Source organism: Oryctolagus cuniculus, chromosome 5 (genome assembly GCF_964237555.1).
Source record: "Oryctolagus cuniculus chromosome 5, mOryCun1.1, whole genome shotgun sequence".
Classification (NCBI taxonomy): Eukaryota; Metazoa; Chordata; class Mammalia; order Lagomorpha; family Leporidae; genus Oryctolagus; species Oryctolagus cuniculus.
Window position 1 is genome coordinate 54,715,451 of NC_091436.1, and position 25,442 is coordinate 54,740,892.

At 39.5% G+C, this 25,442-nt stretch overlaps 1 protein-coding gene across 4 annotated transcripts in view; it reads right to left on the bottom strand.

Annotated features, from left to right (window-relative positions):
- Positions 1-15,546: 15,546 nt before the first annotated feature.
- DSE (dermatan sulfate epimerase) overlaps positions 15,547-25,442 on the bottom strand; it is a 73,974-nt gene continuing 64,078 nt past the window's right edge. For 3 of the 4 annotated variants that reach the window (XM_008263398.4, XM_002714917.5, XM_070074620.1), the window contains exons 3-6: positions 24,113-24,366; positions 22,369-22,608; positions 20,161-20,368; positions 15,547-18,220 (exon numbers count right to left, since the gene is read on the bottom strand). In XM_008263398.4, coding sequence (XP_008261620.1) covers positions 16,459-18,220; positions 20,161-20,368; positions 22,369-22,608; positions 24,113-24,366 — 2,464 coding nt within the window. In that variant the 3' untranslated portion in view covers positions 15,547-16,458. Of the gene's footprint in view, positions 18,221-20,160; positions 20,369-22,368; positions 22,609-24,112; positions 24,367-25,442 lie in introns of those variants that run through there. The other variant, XM_051855387.2, reaches the window with a different exon arrangement.

Genomic DNA, 25,442 nt, shown 5'->3' on the forward strand with positions numbered 1-25,442 from the left:
CTAATACTAACCGATAGAATAAATAAAGGGGAGAGTGATCCAACATGGGAAGCAAGATACTCAGCAGACTCATAGAATGGCAGATGTCCTAAACAGCACTCTGGCCTCAGAATCAGCCCTAAAGGCATTCGGATCTGGCTGAAAAGCCCATGAGAGTATTTCAGGCATGGAAAGCCAAGACACTCTGGGGAAAAAAAAAAAAAAAAAAAAAAAAACCTGAATGAAAGATCTCTGTGAGTGAGATCCCACTGGAAAGAACAAGTCTTCAAAGAAGGAGGTACCTTTCTCTGAAGGGAGGAGAGAACCTCCACTTTGACTATGACCTTGTCTAAACAAGATAAGAGTCGGAGAACTCAAAAGGCTTCCATAGCCTTGGAAACTCATGACTGGAGCATAGGGAGATTACTGATGCCATAAACAGCAGTGTCAATTTGTAAAGTCAACAACAGGAGTCACTGTGCACTTACTCCTCATGTAGGATCTGTGTCCTTACTGTGCTGTACATTGAGACTTAATGCTATAACGAGTACTCAAACATTATATTTCACTTTGTGTTTCTATGGGGGTGCAAACTGTTGAAATCTTTACTTAATATATACGAAACTGATCTTCTGTAAAAAAAAAAAAAAAAGAAGAAGAAATTATCAATTCCCAACTTGACTCTCACTGGGATTAAACATGACAATAGGTCTGATTTGATTTCATCATCATTTAAAAAATCATCTATTATTTTTCACTTTATGTTTCTGTGTGGGAGCAAACTGTTGAAATCTTTACTTAATGTATACTAAACTGATCTTCTGTATATAAAGAGAATCGAAAATGAATCTTGATGTGAATGGAAGGGGAGAGGGAGTGGGAGAGGGGAGGGTTGCGGGTGGGAGGCACGTTATGGGGGGGAAGCCATTGTAATCCATAAGCCGTACTTTGGAAATTTATATTCATTAAATAAAAGTTAACAAAAAGGAAACATAACAACAGACACCACAGAAATAAAAAGAATTATCAGAAATTACTACAAGGACTTCTATGCCAGCAAACAGGAAGATCTATCAGAAATGGATAGATTCCTGGACACATGCAACCTACCTAAATTGAACCAGGAAGACATAGAAAACCTAAACAGACCCATAACTGAGACAGAAATTGAAACAGTAATAAAGGCTGGATCAAGAAATTATGGGACATGTACTCTATAGAATACTATACAGCAATTAAAAAAAAATGAAATCTGGTCATTTGCAACAAAATGGAAGAATCTTGAAAGCATCATGCTGAGTGAAATAAGCCAGTCCCAAAGGGACAAATATCATATGTTCTCCCTGATCGATGACAACTAACCGACCACCAAAAAGGAAACTTTTTGAAGTGAAATAGACACTATGAGAAACAGTGACTTGATCATCCCTTGTCCTGACTGTTGACGTACAATTTAATACTTTATCCCTTTTAGTATTTTTTTTCTGCTTAATACTATTGGCTGAACGCTGGAATTAACACACAATTATTTTAGGTGTTTAAATTTAACTAAAAAGTGATCCTTGTTAAATATAAGTGTGGGAATAAGGTAGGGAAGAGATGTACAATTTGGGACATGCTCAATCGGACTTGCTCCAAATGGTAGAGTTAGAAACATACCAGGGGATTCCAATTCAATCCCATCAAGGTGGCATGTACCAATGCCATCTCACTAGTCCAAGTGACCAATTTCTGTTCACAATTGATAATAATGATAGGACGAAGAGTCAAAGGGATCACATAAACAAGACTAGTGTCTGCTATTACTAACCGATAGAATAAAAAGGGGAGAGAAAGATCCAACATGGGAAGATGGATACACAGCAGACTCATAGAATGGCACATGCTCTAAGCAGCACTCTGGCCTCAGAATCAGCCCTTGGGGCATTTGGATCCGGCTGAAAAGCCCATGAGAGTTTTTTCAGGCATGGAACGCCAAGACACTCTGGCAAAAAAAAAAAAAAATGACATAAATGAAAGATCTCTGCGGGTGAGATCCCAGTGCAAAGAGCAGGCCATCAAAGAAGGAGGTACCTTTCTCTGAAGGGAGGAGAGAACTTCCACTTTGACTATGTCCTTGTCTAAATATGATCAGAGTTGGCGAACTCAAAGGGTTTCCATGGTCTTGGCAACTTATGACAACAGCATAGGGAGGTTACTGACACCATAAACAGGAGTGTCAATTTCTTGAGTCAACAACAGGAGTCACTGTGCACTTACTCCTCATGTAGGATCTCTGTCCTTAATGTGCTGTACATTGTGATTTAATGCTATAACTACTACTCAAACAGTGTTCTACACTTTGTGTTTCTGTGTGGGTGCAAACTGTTGAAATCTTTACTTAATATATACTAAATTGATCTTCTGTATATAAAGATAATTGAAAATGAATCTTGATGCAAATGGAAGGGAAGAGGGTGCCGGAGAGGGGAGGGTTGCAGGTGGGAGGGAAGTTATGGGGGTAAGCCATTGTAATCCATAAGCTGTACTTTGGAAATTTATATTATTAAATAAAAGTTAAAAAATAAATCAATAAATAATAAATGCAAGGATGTGAGGAAAAAGTCATGCTAATCCACTACTGGTGGGAATGTCAACTGGTAAATCCACTATGGCAGACAGTATGGAGATACCTTAGAAATCTGAATGTAGTCCTACCATGTGACCCATCCATCCTACTCCTGGGAATTTAACAAAGGGAAATTAAATCAGCATAGGAAAGAGTCATCTGTACCCACATGTTTATTGCAGCTCAATTTACAACAGCTACGATATAGAATCAACTCAAATGCCCATCAGCTGAAGACTGGATAAAGAAATTATGGGTTATGTACAGCATGGAACATTACACAGAGGTAAAAAGAAAAAAAAGCTGAAATCTGGTCATTTGTAACAAAATGGATGAAACTAAAAAACATCATACCTAGTGAAATAAGCCAGTCCCAAAATGACAAATACCATATGTTCTCCCTGACCTCTAATATCTAAAAGAGCACCTAAAAGAAAATCCTTTATAAAAGTGAAATTGACACTTTGAGAAGCAATGACTTTGAAAAGCCCTTGTCTCTACTGTTGAGGAAAGGGCTTTTTTTTTTTTTAATACTATTTGTTGAACGCTTAACATAGAGTTAATCATATGTGTATAAAGTTAACTGAAAACAGATCTTTGTAAAAAATTAGAATGGGAATAGGAGAGGGAGGAGGAAGAGGGGTGGGAGAGTTGGTGGAAGAGTGGGTATGCTGGGAAGAATCACCATATTTCTGAAGTTGTAATTATGAAATGTAATAAGTTTGTATTCTCAAATAAAAGGTTTCTAGGGGAAAACAAAACAAAACAAACAGGCATTTGGGAGGCCAGGAGAGGACTTAAGCATGATTTCAACTGCTGCCTAGGAATGTGAACTTTGGTTCTTCTTTGAGTGCCGAAAACTAGCACGGACAATTATGTTATGTCCAGAAACTCAAGACGATATTAAGAGGTGTTGTTTTATGGACACTTTTTGGTAAGTATATGCATTTTTTTTGTCTTCTATTAGTCACACAGCCCCTGTAATACAGAACCAGTTCCTTCTCAATCTTAGTAGAAGTTCCCTACAAAGAAGTTTTTACTGCTTTGTGCTGCTTGCCCACTAAGCTCCTACATTCCCTTTCCCTCTTTGGAATATTGATTCAGAGCTATCTGAGGCCAAATCTCCAGAATTACCGGGGTCCCAAACAAAATCCTTTTTGCTTTTGCAGTTTTGGAGTTTGGATTGATTGACACTCTCCCACTAAGCTAAGAGCTGCCAGAGATCCAGATCTCTTTTCTTTCATCATTGCACCTCTTAGTGGTCAGTCATTCTCTGTCCACAACTCTATTCTCTCATCTCATTGCTTATTACCTTAATCTACTTAGAGATGTCTTGAGCTATGTTATACAATCTTTTGAGAATTAAAATGAGATAGTATAAGGAGCCCAATGCAGTATTGAGAATATTATAGTTTCATAGCTAAATTTTGTGAAAGGGGTTTTTTGTTTTTTAAAAGATGGTGACTCAAAAATGTGCTAGAGGGCGCTAATTCACTGTTTTAGAATGGGATACTGAACACTCAGGGCAGTCACTTGCTCATCTAAATAGGAACCAAAAAATTCAGGCATTTAGTAAGTAAAATATTAGTCATCTTAATTTGAAGTATATTAATACAATTCAAATGTTTCTCTACAACATATTTGAAATTGGGGAAGAACAATTCACATTCAGACTGATGGCTAATGGCCTTAAATCACTTATTTTAGTCCCTGTTTGTATATATTTTTCCAACCTAGTGTTATAGGGGAAAGAAATGAAAGTAGACAGTGTGGATCTTGGTGATATCCTAAACTGCCCTAATGTGAAGAAATGGCAAACAATGTGTTTATTCAACTATGAAACGGAAAGGTAAGTCTAGAGCTTTTCTGCGTCCTTTTCAACTTTAACATTCTATAATATACAATTCTAGCTAATTAAAGGAAAGAAGCATGATTTCTGTAAAAATTGACCAAGTGAGAAGACAGAATCAAATGTAAAACAGAAAAGAACTGTTAAAATCTGAAAAAATAGGAAAAATCAGCCAACACAAAACAAAACTGTAGTTCCATTTTTTCCTCCCATATAATTCCTGAATTTTAAAAAGCAGTGTGAGTGACAGGTGACTGTCAGAAAGATGGATGTGTTGTGAAATATTTTCTGATACCTTCTATATCACCACTCCTTCTGTTAAGTATTCTGCCAAATCTTGTCTTTTTCAGGGAGAATGATAACGTAGTTTATGGTGTTTAAAGTATTAGTCAGCCAATGGAAAGCATTGTAGTTTTACAATGACTTCATTCACTTCAACCACCTGAAAAACCACAAACATTTATGACTGAAGGCAAAGTTCAGGGAGCAATACTAAATTAAGAAATGGAGATGAATAGATGAATAAATAATTTGTTTTTAAGTTTATGATGCTCAAAGTGACTCACAGTTTGGGTGCAAGATGAGACTAGAAACAAAGAGCGGAAGTCTGGTTTCGCACTAACAGGTTATCTAATATTCCCTGTAGGCTGTGCTGCAGAGATGACAAAGTATGACAAAGAGCTGTGGTAATCTAAAATGTACAGATGTCCCTTTGTCTATCTTTAATAAAAATAACCTAATTTACAAAACAGTTAACAATGTTTGCTTGTTAAGTTTCACAAAATTAAAGGTAAAAAAAATTGCATTGAGAATTTAGTAGTTTTGATGCAACTATGCTTATAATAAATTTTAAATTATGATAATGAGGCATTTTGAACCCTCTAGATAATTAAAATTCAAGTATTAAACACTGTTTCTCTTTTGAGCTTTCTGCAACAGCTTTGCGTAGGTTATGTGTCTTTGATCACATTTCTCAACTTCTCTGAACCTAGCTTCCTAATTTATAAGATAGGGCTGTAGTTTGCACTTCACTAGATCTCAGTAAGGTGGCTATTATTATCATTGCTATCCAGTCTGCATTGATATAATAATGGTATAATCATGTATGAGGCAATGTTTTAACGAATTCTAGCATATTTCATAAAATAAGTGTAGCATGTGTGGGGGTTCTTTATATACCATTTTTAAAAAACGAAATTTACTTTACAGTATTTTCAAATACTCTTTCATTCCCTACTTCTTCCTCTGGCATCCAAATTATTTTTAAAAAATAAAAACCACATCTTTTCAGTAGTGAATTCACAAAAGTCCCCTCACAGTCTATAAGGCTCATAACATCCACCAGGCAACACAGAAACTCCATTTAAAAGTAGAGAAAACATGCAGTCATTTATATGAGATACTCCCCTTGCCAGAGTTGTTTTCAGGAAATCCGGTGTACTGAGGTGCTATGGTGTGACTCTACGTGTGCAGGTGTGGCCAAAAAGCCAGCTGAATAACCAATCCTTCCAACCACACTGCCCGCCCACATCCCCCACACCCACGCCACATTGTCCCATGTTCTCCAGGGAACCTGCTATGCTGCTGTGGCCATGCTTTCTGTATTGCACACCATGAACTCAAAGGCATTCTCACAAGTAACTGCTGAAGCTTAGCAACAGCCTGTTGATTGCTGGTGGTTTACAACATCCCACATAAATGGTGTGTTATTTTAAGTCGTACTTTAGCATCTCAGCTCTCTATTCCACTTGGGACCACCCATGATATACAGCAGCTGCATATGTTCCTGGTTACCATCTGTCTTTCACACGTAGCCTGTCTTGGAGATTCAACTTGAGGGCCTCACATAGTTCAAAGATGACAAACTTCAAACAGCTCCAGGATCTACCTGGAGCACTCCTTGGTGCCAAGGTTCACAGCTATGTGGGAGGTGAGTGATACCAAGCCATTCTGAGAGCTAGAGCTCTTAGTTTATTTAGGCTGCCGTAACAAAAATATCATAAACCAGGTGATGTATAAACAGTAGAAATGTGTTTATCACAGTTCCAGAAGAAGGGAAGGACAAGATCAAAACACCAGCAGATTCAGTGTGTGGCAAGCGCCTCCTGGGTCAAAGGCAACCATCTTTTCACTATAACCTCACATGGCAGAAGGGTCAAGAGACTACGAGCACCATTTCAGTCACGAGGGCTCTATCATCATGTCTTACTCGCCTTCCAAGTATCTCATCTCCTAGCACCATCACACTAGCAATTAGGTTCCAACAGTTTTTAAATTTGAGAGGCAGAGAGAGGGGGCGAGAGAGGGAGGTTGGGAGAGGAGAGAGAGAGAGAGAGAAGAGGGGATGGGGGGAGAGAGAGAGAGAGAGAGAAACTTGCATCTACAGTCTACTCCCCCAAAGCCTGCAATAGCCAGGGCTGGGCTGAACCCAGGAACTCAGTCTGGGTCTCCCATTTTGGTGGCAGGAACCCAACTACCTGAGCCATCACCTTCCGCTTCCCAGTATCTACATTAGCAGGAAGGTGGAAATGGAGCAGAGCCAAGGTTTGGATAAAGGCACAAGTAAAGGATGTGGGTGTTCTAAGTGGCATTTTTTTTTTTTTTTTGACCGGCAGAGTGGACAGTGAGAGAGAGAGACAGAGAGAGAAAGGTCTTCCTTTGCCGCTGGTTCACCCTCCAATGGCCGCCGCTGCAGCCGGCGCACCGCGCTGATCCTGGCAGGAGCCAGGAGCCAGGTGCTTTTTCCTGGTCTCCCATGGGGTGCAGGGCCCAAGCACCTGGGCCATCCTCCACTGCACTCCCTGGCCATAGCAGAGAGCTGGCCTGGAAGAGGGGCAACCGGGACAGAATCCGGCGCCCCAACCGGGACTAGAACCCGGTGTGCCGGCGCCGCAAGGTGGAGGATTAGCCTATTGAGCCACGGCGCCGGCTCTAAGTGGCATCTTAACCACTGCACCAGATACCCCCAAAATATGAAGTGTGAAGGGACACTAATATTCAGCTTTACAGCAAGTGTAACATTAAGGTCTTCTGGAACCACAATCTTCTCTACTCCATTCATTCAGTCTGTCAATTAGTCAATTCATCAGGCATTTTTTGAATACCAAATATAGTTGGTACCAGGCAATATTTAAGAATCGTGCACATAAAGTGACAAAGAGACATGATCCCCAGCCTAAAAGAGTGTAGCCTAGTTGCGAAAACAGATTGAGCAGTTGTTTTTTTAATGATCTTTTTGTTTCTCATAATTTTGAACCACCTAAAGGCAGTATTTAGAAATAGTGATGTTTTAAATTATTACAATTGATATTTCATCTATGATAAAAATTCTAAGCACTCATCTTTCAAAATAATCACACCTTCCTTTCTTTAGTCTTCTTTGTATAAAAAAATACAGGTCTCTAAGTACCTACAAACCCTCTAGGAATTCTCCTCAGAACTCTATAATAAATAGCATGGACCCATCTTCTGTCAGAAAAACAAATTCTTCTTAGAGAGCGGAGTGCATGAGTTAATAAATTAAGACTATCTGCATGAGAAGGTGATGAATGGAAATCTTTTATTTTATTGGAGGTCCCTGATCTTGGATAAAAGTGGTAAATAACAAAGACTAGATAATAAGAAGTACAGAAAACTGAGCAGACATTCCCTTCACATAAAAAGGTCTTCTAGTATCCTGTTATTACCATCTCCTTGGAAGAAAAACAAAGTGTCCAAACCATTGAAAAATGCTTTGTTCAGAAAATAATTCCTAAATATATACTAAAAACACTTCTCATTGCTTAATCTGGAATGTTCTGGGCTCACTGGAATGTTTTTAGAAGCTCTTGCCTCAAGAAATTCTACCTTAAACCCAAACCACAAGAGCCCATTCCAAATCATTAGCGTTTCCACTGGGACTCACCACTCAAATCACATAAAGTTCTATGACAAAGACTTCCCAATAATTAATTTCCAGAGGTATGCAAAAAAAAAGAGCACTTTTCTGATTTGGAAGGTATTCCAACTGCCTGAGTTAATCAACATGCTTATATAGTTGGTACCACTTCTTTTTAAAATTAAATGGAGGCGAAGGACAGGACCACCACCTTCTTGCCTAGTCTACCTTCCCAGTCTCATTTTCCACTGCCTGCCCTCACACATCTACACTCGAGCTATACCAATCTAGGTGAACTCCCCAAACCAGACAAGCTGGGAATAGAAATAACAGGGGGATTTGGAAAAACTTGTGAGTTTCTTAAGGGACAGCCAGGGTTTTGGGACAGAGCCATGGCAGGAAACCACACCACACTCTTCTACAGTACATGGGACTCTGACATTGTTAGGGACCCTTTATTCATGATCTTTCTGTTCAATATTCCCACAAGACATACACTGGTCACATGTTTTACTTGTTTCCAGGGCCTTAACTATTTTTCTTCAGACATAGTTAAGGAGTCTCCTAATCTCTTGCTCTTTTGGCCCATCCTCTACACTGGAGCTATACTTGTCTTTCTAAAATGCCAATTTGGTTATTTAAGAAGAAAAAATCCTTCACGGGGTCTTCATTATTTGCAGCAATTTCCACTTAGAGGGAAACCTGCCCCTAGAGTATATGCGTGGAACATGGGGACATATTACAGCCACTTTAAGAAACTTTTCAGACCCTCACACACACATGGAGGTGCATGACATCATCTCTTTCCCACCCTAAGAATGTTGCTGCCATGCTGGCTCAGTGACACGTGTATGCTGTATCACTCAGTTATGCTGAAGCATAATAAAAAGGGGTTGAGGAGTCCTCACTGCAAACTGAAGTCCAGGTTCCTTAGCATGTTCTACCAAGTCCAGCACAAAATCCCCCCTGCTTTTCTTCCCGGTCTCATCTTCAACCACTCCTCATCACGCACCCTGTGGGCCAACAGTACCAACCTGGGTAAATTCCTGAACCAGACTTGCTGTTTCCAACTTTGATATCTTTAGTTGATTCTGCTTATCCAGAATGCACTTCTCCTCTTTACAGTTAGTGAATTTGCAGTTAATCTTTCAGATGGCGCATAAAATTATATCATCAGCCAGAACCTATTTCTGAATTTCAGGTTTGGATGTATAGGAAGTGTTGAACATGGCTACACAAGCTCCTGAACTCTACTTCCCCCTACTTGATCTTGCTACAGTCAGCACATCTCAGTTCATTGCATCTCTATTTTTCTGACTTCTCACCTCATAACCCAATCTTCTCTGCAATCTATGAAGGTATGTATGATCTGATCTTTTTTTTTTATGATCTGATCTTGTTCCCATCATCCTCTGCTTGCCCACTTATTCTGCTATAGCAACACTGGCCTTCTGAAAAACATCACGCATTGGCCTTTCTAACTGCTGCTCTTCTTGGAATGTTATTCTCTTAGATTTACTTCTACTTCTTCCCAAATCCTCATTAAATTGACAGTACATGCATTTTTAAAATGATGAAGATAATCAGAATGGAGACATCAATACAGCCAACCGTGATTACCCAACTTAAGTTAGATTTTCCCCTTCCTAGTCTCCTTACCTTGCCTTTTTCACCTATAGCATATATTATCTTCCAAAAGATTATATACTCATAAATGGTGCTAATCTGTCAAAACCATCCCTATAATTTAAGCCCCAAGAAGCCAGGAATCATTTTAGATGAAGTATTCTAAGTACTAGGACATTACCTAGCATTTAATGTGCTTTAAAAATATTTGTGAAAGTATTTGTGAAAAATACTTCAAAAACATTTGTGAAAAAGTATATGTGGAATGAATTTATACAGCAAAGAGGCAGAGGGTCCTCAGAACGACAGCAAAGGAGACTGGAGGACAACTAACAGCAGTAGTTCACATTGGAGCAAGAGGAGAGAAAAGCTTACCCTCCAAAGAACCGAAACCTGCCAGGATACCTCAGAGATGTGGCTCATAGAGTGTGAAGATTCATACTTGTGTTGGGCAGTTCAGGGATCAAATGAGATTGCTTCACAACTAAGCAAGCGAAATAAAGACACAATCATTAACTCAGGAAACCAAAGTTGTACATGAAAGAAGTTATCTCAAAAAATTGTGGAAAAATGAAATGTTTAATTTAGTGGAAAAAAATTTAAGTCCATGCATACTGTTTTCAAGATATACATTTTCCACGAACTTTTTGAAAACCTCTTATATGCATGAATCTTAAAACTCCTTTGCAGCAAAAAGAGAGAGAGAGAGAGAGAGAGAGAGAGAGAGAGAGAAAGAAAGAAAGAAAGAAAGTCAAAACCTATTTTTTACAAACTGAAGTGGCCTTATATACAGCTAACCTACAAGTCACCATCACAACATATAAATAGTAAGCATTGACATAAACTTAATCCTGATGGATCAACAGGTAAAGAAAGAGAGGCTGGATAAGCACTAAGTCCTCTTCTTCATTGATAGGCAGTTTGACTTTATTACAAGTACATACAGGCCAAAGAATTGTGGTACACTGGGTTAAGCCACCACTTGTGATGCTGGCATCCCATATTGGAGGCCACATGGGGCCCCAGCTGCTCCACTTTTGATTCAGCTCCCTGCTGATTTGCCTAGGAAAGCAGTGCAAGATTGTTCAAGGGCTTGGGCCTGTGCTACCCTTTTAGGAGAATCAGATGGAGTTCCAGGCTCTTATCTTCTGCCTGACCCAACCCGGGCTGTTGCGGCCATGGGGAGTGAACCAGCAGATGGAAGATCTTTCTCTCTCTGTCTCTCCCTCTGTAACTCTGCTTTTCAAAGATATAAATCTTAAAAAATAAAATACATAACCAATCAATTGCTGGGATAATAAGGAATTATTTTTTATAAGCACAGATCAAGAGAAGTGAGAAGGGAAGTACTTTAAAAAAAATAAAATAAACCTCTGGTCCTATTTGGCTTTTTCAATCATGTATGTTTATAACATATACAAAATAAATTTACTATTAGCGAGAGAAACTGGCTAGCGCCACGGCTCAATAGGCTAATCCTCCGCCTTGCGGCACCGGCACACTGGATTCTAGTCCCGGTCGGGGCGCCGGATTCTGTTCCGGTTGCCCCTCTTCCAGGCCAGCTCTCTGCTGTGGCCCGGGAGTGCAGTGGAGGATGGCCCAGGTCCTTGGGCCCTGCACCCCATGGGAGACCAGGATAAGTACCTGGCTCCTGCCTTCGGATCAGTGCCGTGCGCCGGCCGCAGCGTGCCAGCCGCAGCGCACCGGCCGCGGCGGCCATTGGAGGGTGAACCAACGGCAAAAGTAAGACCTTTCTCTCTGTCTCTCTCACTGTTCACTCTGCCTGTCAAAAAAGAAAGAGAGAGAGAGAGAGAGAGAGAGAGCTATAGTATGATTTTATCATTTTTTTATTCTTCATGGTGATACAGGTCTTTTGTATTTTTACTTTTTATTTTTATTTGACAGAAAGAGTTAGACAGTGAGAGAGAGAGAGACAGAGAGAAAGGTCTTCCTTCTGTTGGTTCACCCCCTAAATGGCCGCTACAGCCGATGCTGCACTGATCCAAAGCCAGGAGCCAGGTGCTTCCTCCTGGTCTCCCATGCGGGTGCAGGGCCCAAGCACTTGGGCCATCCTCCACTGCCTTCCCGGGCCACAGCAGAGAGCTGGACCGGAAGAGGAGCAACCAGGACTAGAACCCGGAGCTCATATGTGATGCCATTGCCACAGGCGGAGGAACAACCAAGTGAACCACGGTGCCGGCCCCTGTTATACATGTCTTAACACAGAATTTGAACCTGTTAAAGTAGATGACCATGTAGTGGAATATATGGTTTCTCTCATTTTGTTGAAAATTTGTATTTCATTGACATTACATAACATAAAGCAAACATCTATCTAAAATATACCTGGAAAAATACGTCATTTTTGCCAACATGTTAAAAAGGGGGCAGAAACTAACTTCTTCTCAACATGAGCTTAAAGAACGAAACCAAGAAGCTTTGCCAATAGAAACAAAACAAGCACAGACATACGTAGGGGACAGGGACCGAGAGCCTCTAGCCTGCTTTGCTTTGGCCTCTATTTGGTCTGTAGATGTTCAGGGCTCAGTCAGATCCTCTGAAGTTCTCTTTGCAGCATCAAACCTTTACAATTTTTCCCTCTAAATTGTTCCATGTCAAAGATGGCCACATTTCCCAATTTACTCAATAGTCTTGGTTTATATCTGTTGCAACTATTAACTCGTCAAAGTGTCGCAGTTTGGAATGTAAATTGCACAGCTATCCCAACTCGTGACTATATCCTTTTTTGTTTTGTTTTAAATTTCTAAGGAAACACATGAATTTAATTTTAAACTTACAAACATCATATTTTATAACATGCTTTCTCTTAAAATCTGAAGAAATTACAGATTATTTTGTGAGTCGTTTGTGAGTTTATCAAGGATTTATAAAAAAAACCAAATCAACCATAATATAAAACATATTTTTTTTTTTTTTTTTTGACAGGCAGAGTGGACAGTGAGAGAGAGAGACAGAGAGAGAAAGGTCTTCCTTTTGCCGTTGGTTCACCCTCCAATGGCCGCCGCTGCAGCCGGCGCACCGCGCTGATCCTGGCAGGAGCCAGGAGCCAGGTGCTTTTCCTGGTCTCCCATGGGGTGCAGGGCCCAAGCACCTGGGCCATCCTCCACTGCACTCCCTGGCCATAGCAGAGAGCTGGCCTGGAAGAGGGGCAACCGGGACAGAATCCGGCGCCCCAACCGGGACTAGAACCCGGTGTGCCGGCGCCGCAAGGTGGAGGATTAGCCTATTGAGCCACGGCGCCGGCTAAAACATATTTATTTTAAAACATTATTCATCGTGCAAAATATTTTGTTAAAACGTATTTTCTAGTAACCTTAGAACATAGGGTCCCTGGGGGTTAAGCCACTGCTTGTGACGTATCAGAGCACCAGTTCAAGTCCCAGCTGCTCTGTTTCAAACTCAGCTCTCTGAAAATGCATCTGGGAAAGTAGCAGAAGATGGTCCAAGTACTTGAGCCTCTGCCATGCATGTGGCCTGGATCCTGGATCTGCCTGACCCAGTCTATTGCAGCCATTTGGGGAGTGAACCAGTAGATGGAAGATCTCTCTCTGTCTCTCCCTCTGTCACTCTGTCTTTCAGATAAAGAATTCTTAAAAACAAAAACAACCCAAAACTATTACCCCCAAAATGATGAATCAAATATTTGTGGAAAAACTAATATTTTGAGTGATAAAATAAATTTTAATAATTCCAAGCAGGCACTGTGGTAAAGTGGGTAAAGCCACCACCTATGAGGCCAGTATCCCATATGGGTGCCAGTTGGAGTCCTAGCTGCTCCACTTTGGATCCAGCTCCCTGCTAATGGCCTTGGAAAGGCAGTGGAGGATGACCCAAGTGCTTGGGTCCCTGCTACCCAAGTGGGAGACCCAGAAGAAGCTCCTGGCTCCTGGCTCCTGGCTTCAGGATGATCCAGCCCTTAGCTGCTGTGGCCACCTGGGGAGTTGACCAGCAGATGGAAGATCTGTCTCTCCCTCTCTCTGTCTCTAACTCCACCTTTCAAATAGATATATTTTTTTAAAAGGCCCAGAATAATCTCGCATCTGACTCAATTCACAATTATAACAATGAACTTAAAAAAATGTTTTCTCAGCAAGTGGTAGATCCCATCCATCCTCATGGTTAGTCAGTTATAATAAACAAGGGACTATGCCACTTCCACTGCAAAATAAGCTCTGTTTGCTGAAGAGTCTCAAATCTTCATTAAGGTTATGACCAGAAGTTCTGCCAATCTTCTGTTCATATACCATCCAATAAACTTAAACCATTCCTTACATAGCAAATAGCACTGAAACAGATTCCACAATCAATTACTTAATTTCAGGAAAGACAACATTGTTAGGCTTTCTTGAAGACACAGATTTCCTTAGTTTTTCTCAAACATGCACTATCTCTGATATAAAATGTCTCATTATCAAGAGCTACAATTTATTTCAGCCCCCTTTTTTCACTTAACCACTCAAGTTACTGTCTGAAGAAATTTCTTTTTCAAGTGGGAATACCAGATCCACCAGAAAGGGGGGTAAAGCATAGTTTTAAGTAATTTTGCTTCAAAGATACGTATCTTAAAAATTTACCTTAACAACCAGCTGATGTGTTAGGATGGATCTTACCACAGTGACTAATGTATTGTTAGCCCTAACCTAACAAAAACAAAAGGAAAGCTGCCCTTGGCGCTCACTTGCACTTTCCATGCCTGAGCTTTGTATCTGTGCCTCAAAGAGTAATTTTTGCCCCCGCCCCAAGATTTCCTTTTGATCATTCAAGACAATTCATCCTTTTGAATGAGAAAGAGTAGAAGAGAGGAATGTTGAATGAGGTTAAGTAAACGGAGAATCTGTCACATGAAGCAAGTTTAAATCCCAGTAAGAGCATCCATGCAGGACAAACGGAAGCATTATTCTTCTGAAAACATTATTCTTTTAAACAGTGTGTAATAACATCCTCCCAAGAGACTTCCCATGAGAGAGGAAAAAAATGCTTCCTCAGAAGTCATGTTCTGGATTCCAAGTAAAATGAGTAAAGCACAGTTAAAAGTCATGCTGGTATTTTCTTTATGCAAAAAGTTCAAAATTATAACTGTGAAAGGTGCTTATTAGTTTTCTCTGAGGTTTTTTTTTAGTATGTGTTGTGTATTTTCATGAACAAAAAAAGATTACCATTACTACTTTAGCCCTATCAATCAATGAATGTGTCCTTAACTGTAAAATTTAGACCAAACATATTTTGTATTTTCAAGGGATAAATATATCAGACCCAAATATGCTGAATGAAAGATAACTTATTCTTAAATTCCTTTTATCATTTTCTTATGCTCAAGAATAAATTATAGATAGTGTTTCCAAAACTCTATGCTTTTTAAAAACTTTGGTACTGCTTAGACATCAGGGTTGGCTTTCTCTGAAATGAATAAAATATGTTTAAACAACAAAAAGGTAAGTAAGCTGAGAAATTACTTTTTTTGACTCAAACACTATTTTATACATTTAATGAAATGCATGTTCAATTAAAGATATCGTATCAAAGATTTCAGAAAATGCTAATATATTGACTCTAACAGCAGACACTGAAGAAAGACATAGAGAAAAGTAATAATTATGATGTTTATTTAGCAAAATAAACTTGAAGAAAGTTTTCTATTAAAAAACATAAGAATTATATCCAAATTTCAGATTCCCCATCTTCTTTGGTGTTAAAGTCAATGTTTAGTACGTGAAATATTTTATTTCAAAAAGTTTAGTCATTGGGTCTACAACAGTTTTTCCATATAAGGAAAATACTACAAAATATTAAGTTATCTGAAATTTTCTTATTTATTGAAAAGCCAATGAATGTATAAAAGCAACCAATTATATGCTTGCAAAGACCAACACCATCAAGGAAATATTCATTCATAGATATGTTTTCTACTGGAAATATATCAAGTCTTTAATGAACTTCTGCCATCATTTTTACTGTTATCCTAATAGCCATCCAGGTCCTGTAATTATGACTCTGTTATTCATTTAACCAAAGATCTACTTCTTTAAGGAAGTAGAAACACATATTTTCCAATATAACTATACCATTTTTTTAAAAGTCTGCATTTCTTACAATTCTGTATTTTTTCCCTAATGTAGAATCTGGAAATTGCTGATAGCATTAAATTAATGTTAACAAACCCCAATACTATCTAATTCTTTTTGTTTCTCTTAAAAAAGTTACTTTAAAAAATGGACTTTTTGTTTCTTCTAAGAGTAGTATTATATGGACTGCCATATTAGCCAAGCCAAACACTTCTGGAAACACCATGGGACAACCAAGCTACTTTCTTGATTCTCTGAGAAAGTCTCCAGTTCTGATTTTTCCATGCCCCTGCTTTCCTGTGCAAAAATGTCTTCCCTTAATTTGTTAAAATGAATATGAAAAAAAAAATCCGGTAACAAACTGGCACAATGATTTTGTTTTCTCTTGCATAGACTCTTGTGATCACAAAATGATCTGCAATTTAGAGGTTCCATGCTAGCACTGTGACTGGGAACAGGAAGAGTACAACCACAATAAAATACAGCTATCTAGTAGAAGGACTGCATAAAGACATCTTTGGCCATGTAGGCTCTGAGCCCTCTGGAAATAAGTCAGTTGCATTGCCAACATAACGAAGAAAATAGCAATGTTCAGAATCAGGAAGAGTCTGGTATAGGAAGCAGACAGCGATGGGGCTCTGCTGTGAGTGGTTGTCACCATTCGTGCCTGTGCAAACTGGCTTTTCATCAAGTCCCCATTTTTATGTTTCTCATATGTTACATCTGCAAAATCTAAAAGGTCTTTCATTTCTTCATCTTCATCTATGGGTAGTTCTTTCTGTGCCAAAATCTGAGCTTTCTGTCGAATCTTCTTCTCGTTGACTTCAATCTGTGCAAAAATATCAGGGACAGCATCCACAAATTTATAGTGTTTGCCTGCCCTTCGGTTTTTCTTTGACTTGCTTTGCCTCTGCTGTTGTTGCTGCGATATGGCAAAAATCCTGTCAATGGCCTCTTCAGTCTGTCTCTTGTCTGAAAATCTCAGCAGGCGCTCAGCAGTCTTTCTAAAGCCAGCTGTGTTCCGGACACGGGACAGGATCTGCTTCTCCAGTAGCTGGAACACTGGCTTAAAATGTTGCAGGTTACGTTCCACAAGAGCAGCATAGTCCTTCACCTCAGGGACAGTGGTGCTCTTGACGGCTGAATTCCGGTCAAACAGAATTTTCTGATGATCGGCAATGACCTGTGCAAAGGCAGACTGCCCCGTGGTCTCGCCCGTCCACAGGTAGGTTGCATAGGCGTGTTCGCTGGTGGCTACGAACACATCCAGTTCCTCGGCGTCTCCATGGATGCTGAAGCTCTGAACATCTACAGATGGCCCTATGAAGAGGTAAGCTGCCCTGGTGACAGGACTTCGGAGGTGCATGGTGACATTCACATAGTTTGTCCCATTGTAGGGATAGCCCCGAGGATAGGTCACTGAGGCAAAGGTGGCTTTCTCACTGTAGCCAGTATCATCCATCCAGTACATCTTGTAGAGACCATCTCGCTGTCTGATGAAAGCCCCATGGACCCCATCTACCACTGTCTCCTCAAAAGGAACATCCACATTGTGGAAAAAACTTGCCGCCATCTCCAAGGGGCTGTCCTCTCCCAGGTGTATCTGGTCCACAAGGAGGAGAAGTTGGGGGTGCAGGAGGATCAGATTCCTCTGAATGTTCTTCAGATTGAGCTGGGGGTTGTAGGCTCCCACGCCTTCTCCTCGGATGAAAACCACCCCATTTTTCTCCACTGCTGCAACCACTCTCCCCTGACAGCTGGCTGCCAGGTCATGCTTGTACTTAGACCACTTTGACGAGCAGTCTTCTGTGACCTGCCCCTCCCAGGGAGAAAAGCAGCTCTTGGACACAGCTGGGGAAAACATCAGAACGTTGTTGAAGAAGGTGTATTTGGGCCCGTAGAGCGCCTCGGTGATGAAAGGCACACCATTGGGAGCAAAAGTAAAGGAATTCTGATCAGGATGTTCGTGCCCTGCATTAAAATTTCTCCACCCTTTGATCCAATCTTTGTATTTGTTTCTGTGGACAATGTCATATATTGCACGTCCCCCAAGTTTTCCTGACTTGAAGGAAAGGAAAGATCTATTTATTTCTGCAGGTAGTGAACTTCCATAAGTCACGACACCCCAGTCTTCAAAATAATGCAAGGTAGGGGTGCCGAAATCCGAAGGAGGCACCGACTTCAGGCTGGCATCGTACCTGAAAGAATCAATTTTTCAAAATTAAGTGGTTTTCTGATGGAAGTGCAAATAACACTCCGTAACCGTGATGCTACAAGAAAACAGCACAAAAATACTACCTAGAGCCCTGGCATGTAGGCTATATTAGGGACATTTCTGAAAACACCCACAACCAGTATGTATCATTGGTGACAGGGAGAATTTATCTTTACAATTTGTGATCCTTGAGTTTGAATGTGAAACAATTTCTTCACTTGACAACTGCAGAGCAGCCACCAAACTACTTGGGCTTATAGATTTCAGCACTTCATCCAACAATCTAGTTGAGGGGTCCCTATTCTAGGGAACCCTGTGTTAGGATCTGGACTCTGAAAAACCCTAAATTAATGTTCTATGGGAACAGATATTACTGAATGTCTGGTTTGAATCAAGTCCACCCCTCCACACACACTTAAAAAAGTAAAATAGAATAGAATTTTATATGCTAGACAAAATTTATGGCCAATACCACATCTAAGAATATAAATAAGTGAAACTTCAGGGAACTATCCAATATTGGGGGGTTCATAATTATGGCTACCACAACTGAGCCCAGATCCAATGGTGTGGTTTTGTTTTAATCTGCAGATGATATCAGGATTTTTGGACAATAAATGACTTACTATTTTTATTTATGTTAAATGTTTATTATTAAAGCAATAAAATAATTAAAAAACTTTCAGAGTAAGACCATAGTTTTTCTAAAATTAGAAATGTTCCAAAAATAATAAAGAAGATAGATGGTTGTTTTATTGATTTGAGATAATTGCCTCAACAGGTTCCTGAAATTTGCAACTCAAGGAAAGAGAGACAGACTTTCATCTATATGTTTCCCTGATTCAGTTACATATAACAGGATCAATTTTATTGGTCTTTAATCTTGACTGTTTCAGAACATCAAAAACTATGTTTCTGCTTAGGCCTGGTATGATGTTGGCTTAATTAACATAACTGAACAAAGACAGATACAAGCTAAATTGTTCATTCTTATCTGTTTTTTGTTATTTAGTATATTCCTATAAAGGTAGATTTTTAATTAAAGTTAGACCTAGCATGAATCTGACTCTTATAGTCAGCTTTATACAACTGCCTTAGTGCTTATTTTCAGAAAAATGCAAACCCTATTGTAATTATTCATATCCCTATGAGGAGCCAAGAATGGTAACATATTAAGAAATGCTAGTTAAATTATAGACAATAACCACTTTACTAATTTTTTTTCCTTAAGTGTTTAAATTTGGAACAAAAGAATAAAGAGAATCAAATTGCAAAAAACTTATTTTGGAGTTGAGTGCAAATTTCAATAGCTTGAAAAGATATCAAGAATTAATGATTATCCAGTTCCCTGTAATTCTGATTTTAACTTATTGGATGTCAACAATATATTTGGCAATACTTAAAAAAGAGAACCAAGCTTCTTCTTCTGGGCTTAAAAGATTAAGACAAAAAAATTACACGGTACTTTTATTATCAAAGTGAAGTTGTCAGATTCTGTCAAAAACTTTTGAACTTTAGGAACAGTTTTGTTATTAGATTATAATGCTCCATTTACCAAAACAAAACAATTATTGTACTACCTTTTTAAAAATAACCTAGACTATATTGTGTGGCTTTTCTCATATATGAAAAATAATGTAAAATTAAAACATGCTTATCTGCAAAAGAGTATAAGGCTAGGACATCTGTACTACAAGAGAATCAGAAAAAGTAAACAGTAATTAGATCTTAAATGTAAAGAAATGCTTTTAACAGAGTTTCAAAGACTATGAGTTGACTTGAGTTTGCATGGACTTAGGTGGCAAGGAGAAGGGGTTTAAGAAGTGTTTTACATTAGCTTATCTTTTTAAATGAAGAAATGGAGGACACAGCGAGAGTAGTACTCCTGAGAGCCTCTTCTCTTGAAAGCCAAACGTGTCATACCAAAGAAATTCCGTGTGCAGAGTGCACCAGCGCTGCCCTTTGGATGGGGTTCCTGGACCTTCCACGACACGATTCTTTCTGATTTGGTCAGCCAGCCAGTTACCACTGCCATTACGCATGACAAATTTATCCAGGAACACTAATTGGCTTTCAGGACCGTAAAACCAGTTGTAATTTGAGTCTGCGATAGCCACAGTTCTTTGAAACCCTGAGGAAGGAAGATGGAAAGAATTAATTTAAAATTGCATGCTTCTATAAAGGACTAAATAATGCTTCTTTTTTTTCTAGTAAGAATTTTAAATTGTTTACTTCTTTCTTTGAGAGGGAGAGAGTGAGCAAGCAAGCTAGCTCTCCTCTATCTGCTGGTTCACTTCCCCAAAGCCTGCAACAGGCCAACACCAAGAGCCAGAAACTCAATCCAGTTTTCCCATGTGGCTGGCAGAGACCCAATTACTTGAGCATCACTGGCTATTGCCCAGGGTGTGTATTAACAAGGAGCTGGAATCCAGAGCAGAGCCAGGACTTGAATCCAGACATTTCAATAGGGATATTGGTATCTCAAGTTGCAGCTTAACCACTACGCCAAATGCCAATAATCTTGAAAGCTAGCTGCAAATTAGAATCAATTACGTATCTTGGGATAAAAATAAACAAAACTTGATGTCTACCTTCCATCGCAGACCAATTAATCATAAGTCTCTGAAGATCTACAGATCATCTGTGCAAGCTTGTATTTGTTATGTGGCAGCTTGCTACTGGTAACAGAAGTGCTATAGCTATTAATATGTACATATATTGCCCACCTTTCTCATTTTCCAATGTGCATGCTATGTTTAACCACATTTGTATATATGCATGGCATATCCTCCTGCAAATATCAAATTCCTAATCTGGAATGAGCACTAGCTCTCTCACATCTCAACCAGAATTCTAGGCCAACATCAGGTGCTTCGATTAGTCTTCCAAAGAAGTTGAAGTTAGAATATACAATAAAGTTCGGGGCAGAAATTGAGTTAAAAATAGAGGGAAAGCTAATTTTGAGAGAAAATTCTGTCAATATGTACTGTTAGAAGTTAAAAGAAAAAAATGCAAAGATCATAACATCATTATTAGAAAAGGGAAGAAAAACAAATATAGGTGAGACTGGATATGCTTAAGGTATTCTTGGAAAAGAAGAATGCGAGAACACTTTGGGCCAGATGGGAATAATTGTTACTAGAATAGCAACTGTAGAAAAAAAAAAAGAGAGAGAGAGAGCAATGTAGTTGAGAAGAGACAGGCAAAACACAGAATCTCTTCTAAAATGTCACTACCACGACATACACATCATTTAAGCTAATGCTTTTGCTCCTAGTAGCTTAGTAAATGCTCTTCCAAGTAAATTTTATTACAAAATGTGATATTGCATAAATCACATTTCAAATCTATGAGTTCTCTGAATGTAGAAGTGGACCTTATTCCTCTTTGAATTCCTTGCCTAACAAGTGCCTGACTGCAGACATTCAACAAAGATTTTCTGGATTTATCAACACAAACATACGGGGAACAATACCGTGATACAGTCAGTTAAGCTGCCACTTGTTATGTCAGCATTCCATATCACAGCGCCGATTCCAGTGCAGCTGTACAGTGGAAAATGGATAATGCAGAAGATAATGGCCCAAGTACTTGGGGCCCTGCCACCCATGTAGGAGACCCAGATGGAGTTCCTGGCTCCTGGCTTTGGCCTGGACCAGTCTCAGCTGTTGCAGTCAATGGGGAGTGACTCAGCAGATGGAAGACCTCTCTCTCTCTCTTTCTCTCTCTCTGCCTTTCAATAAATAAATAAATAATAAAACATACGCACATATACACACACACAAACATATAAATGCTCCTTTTAGAGATGTTCATGGTGTCTCTTCTAGCTGAGGAAGTCACCACATGTACAACTCACAGCAAAAACAAGCTGGGATCGGACTGGCTGTTAGTATTCAACTCCAACTACAAAGTAATGAGACCTTTTAAAGGTCCCTTGCTTTAGACAGCCTTCACAAAGATAGTAATGCGCAACTCATGAGCTCAATTTTCCTATGATTTAAAAAAAAACTTTAATCTCAATATCACAAATACCACAGAACTCATTTCTTTTCCTACTCTAGCTTATTTTCATAATCAGAAAACATTACAACAGTTTAATGTTTTCCCACTGCTGACTCCTCACTATACCTGGCAAGATGGTTCTATACATAAAAGCAAAGTGTTGCTTAAGCCATGGATGGCCAAAGTGGTTGATATCAAAGTGCCTCTGTACGAGAAACATGTACTGGAAGAGTGATCTAGTGGTGTAGCTGCCGTACGCAACTCCTTCATAGAGAGAGCCATCCGTCACCTCTCGGAGTAAGACCAGAGATTTCTCCATGATGGTCAGAACTTGTTTGGTCCATAAGTAGGCTTCTTGAAGATACCCTGAAGGATGAAAACACATGGAAAAAATGACTAAAACCAGAGCAAAGCAGTAACAGAAATACAGCCAAATAAAACTCTCTGACCAGTTATATTACAAATTGTATTTCTAAGACTCACTTGTCAACATTATAAATAACATCTTGTTAATCCAGGTGTGTGATGGGCCTATGATATAAAATTAAGAGGTTCTTGAGTACAGGTCATTTACTAATTAAATGAAGATTAATTGCTTAAGTGAGTATCAGTCATTTTCTAATCTTTACTAAAGCTACATCATATATAAGATCATAATTTGCAGATAATTTATGTAAGAAAATATTTGCATATTTAGACTGTTTAATTTTCCTAAAACTATAGTACTTGAAAAACTTTTATGGTGTTTATCATTTTGTAACACTTTACAGCATTATTTTAAAGGATTTGTAAGTAAGTGCTAAATGGACAGTCTTCAATTGAACAAACTTTCATTCTCTATGTGCTTTTGTCTAAACAACCTGAAAGGGCAGCATAGTAGATTCAGAAACCATTACAACTGAGGATATAATGGTGACAAAAATCAACTGGGAGTCCTGAATCTGCCAAAACGAGCCACATAATTTTGTCTACATACTTCTTCACCCTGTCAAATGTTCCAATTTCTCCACTGAAAACTAAAGTCTAAAACATTTTATAACATCTCTTTGGCTTACAAATACTAGGTTTCTAGAATTCTTCTGGTTAGGTAACAATAGCAACCCCTCATATTTCTATTAACATAATCTACACAGCTGTGAACAGAATCTTAATCCTTTTAACAACTCAATTATGCATTATTACCTCCAAATTACAGAAAAGTTGGCTTGTTCCAGATCTCTGACAAATGGCTAAAAATGAACAGAACTTTGATCTTTAGGTCTTTAGATTCAAGGTTTGGCTTATTTTCATTTGTTCATTTTTAAATTATACAATCCCTGGGTATAAAAATAAATACTGACTCCTAATGTGAGTGGAGCCTTATTGCTTCACAAATGTGTTTGTCACCATCAATGTTCATCTCTGCACCATGGTTTGTCTACTAGGTGTGCTGGGTGTGAAGCTACCAGAGGGCCTAAATTCAGAGCCAGGCTAGGTACTAGCTCTCATTTCATGGGGGCAGCATGGCTCTCAGGCTGGGAGGGGCAGAAGTGATGTTTAACTGCCACTCAGCTCCATACCTGACATACTGGATAGTTCTGTTTCCCTTCTCTATCATTCAAGTTTAAAACTCCAGTCATCTTCTTTTCCTTTCTGTGTCTTCCACCCCCATCAAGATACCACCGTGACTGATGCCTAAAATCAGAAGGCTAAAATAACTAGCAGAAATAAGAGAGAGGCCCCTGATTTAACTGAGAGATGGCCTAGATGTTACTTCACTCCTGGGGTTTGTGAACATGTACCTAAGAACAGTTATCAAAATGCTTTGCTCCCAACATGGCAACTGTGAATGAAGTCAGCTCAGGCATCACCTGGCTGTGTCCACACGCACCTTGATTCATGAGAACCAGGCTTCCTGTGAGCAACGCCATGCAGTTGGTGGGTTGATGATTGTGCAGGTATTGAAATCCCCATCCTCTCCTGTATGAAGTTTCATACATATATCCTGAGGCATTGGCAATCACTTCAAGAAACTTCTCCTGTTGTGTCTTGCTCAGATAGTTGTACAGGAAGTCATAAGCAGTGGCAAAACCAACCAGGGAGTGAGCAAGTGGGACCTCATCCCAAGGAGCATCTTTTACCAACCTGTAAAGAAGAAACCATATAAATGAGTGTGCCAGGGCCTGCAGCTTTCATCACACTCTTTAAGTTCCTATTTCTCAGAACAAAAGGGCACATTTGAAGATACAATCCCAGAGTTTAATGATGCAGAACTAACTTCCCTCCATAGTAGACACAAGCGTAAAGTTGGCCTTGGGTAAAAATTACAGTTAATACTTTTGTCTCTCAAGCTCTTGGCAACATCAGCATTTTAAGAATTTTTACTGTTGAATATTTATTCATTTTTAAAGCTTTATTTATTTATTTGAAAGGCAGAGTTTTAGAAACAAAGAGCTCTTCCATCCTCTGGGTCATTCTCCAAATGTCCACCTGGCAGAAGGCAAGAGCCTGGAATTCCATCTGGGTCTCCCATCTGGGTCTCCCACATGGGTGGAAGAGGCCCCAACACCTGGGCCATCGTCCACTGCTTTCCCAGTGCATTGGCAGGGAAAGTATTCCAGAGTGAGTATTCCAGAGAATTCTGCCTTGCTATTACAGGTTCAGTGTTTTATATCTCTTTGAATATATTCATGTTTTTTTTTAAGATTTATTTTATTTATTTGAAAGGCAGAGTTACAGAGAGGCGAGAGAGAGAGAGAGAGAGAGAGAGAGAGATCTTCCATCCACAGATTCACTCCCCAGATGGCCACAACGAGCTGGAGCTGCACCAATCCAAAGCCAGGAGCCAGGAGCTTCTTCCAGGTCTCCCACACAGATGCAGAAATCTTCTGCTTTCCTAGGCCATAGCAGAGAGGTGCATCAGAAGTGGAGCAGCCAGGACTTGAATCGGGGTTCATATGAGATGTCAGTGTCACAAGCTGTGGCTTAACCTGCTGTGCCACAAAGCCAGCCCTCAATCTTCACTCTTGATGAGAGACGATAGAATATTTTAGGGCCAGCAATTTGGCATAGCAGGAAAACCACCGCCTGCAGTGCCAGCATCATCCCATATGGCCTCCGGTTCGAGTCTTGGCTGCTCCACTTCCGATGGAAGACCTCTCTTTCTCTCTCTCTGTAACTCTGACTTTCAGATAAATAAATTAATTTTTTTAAAAAAAACT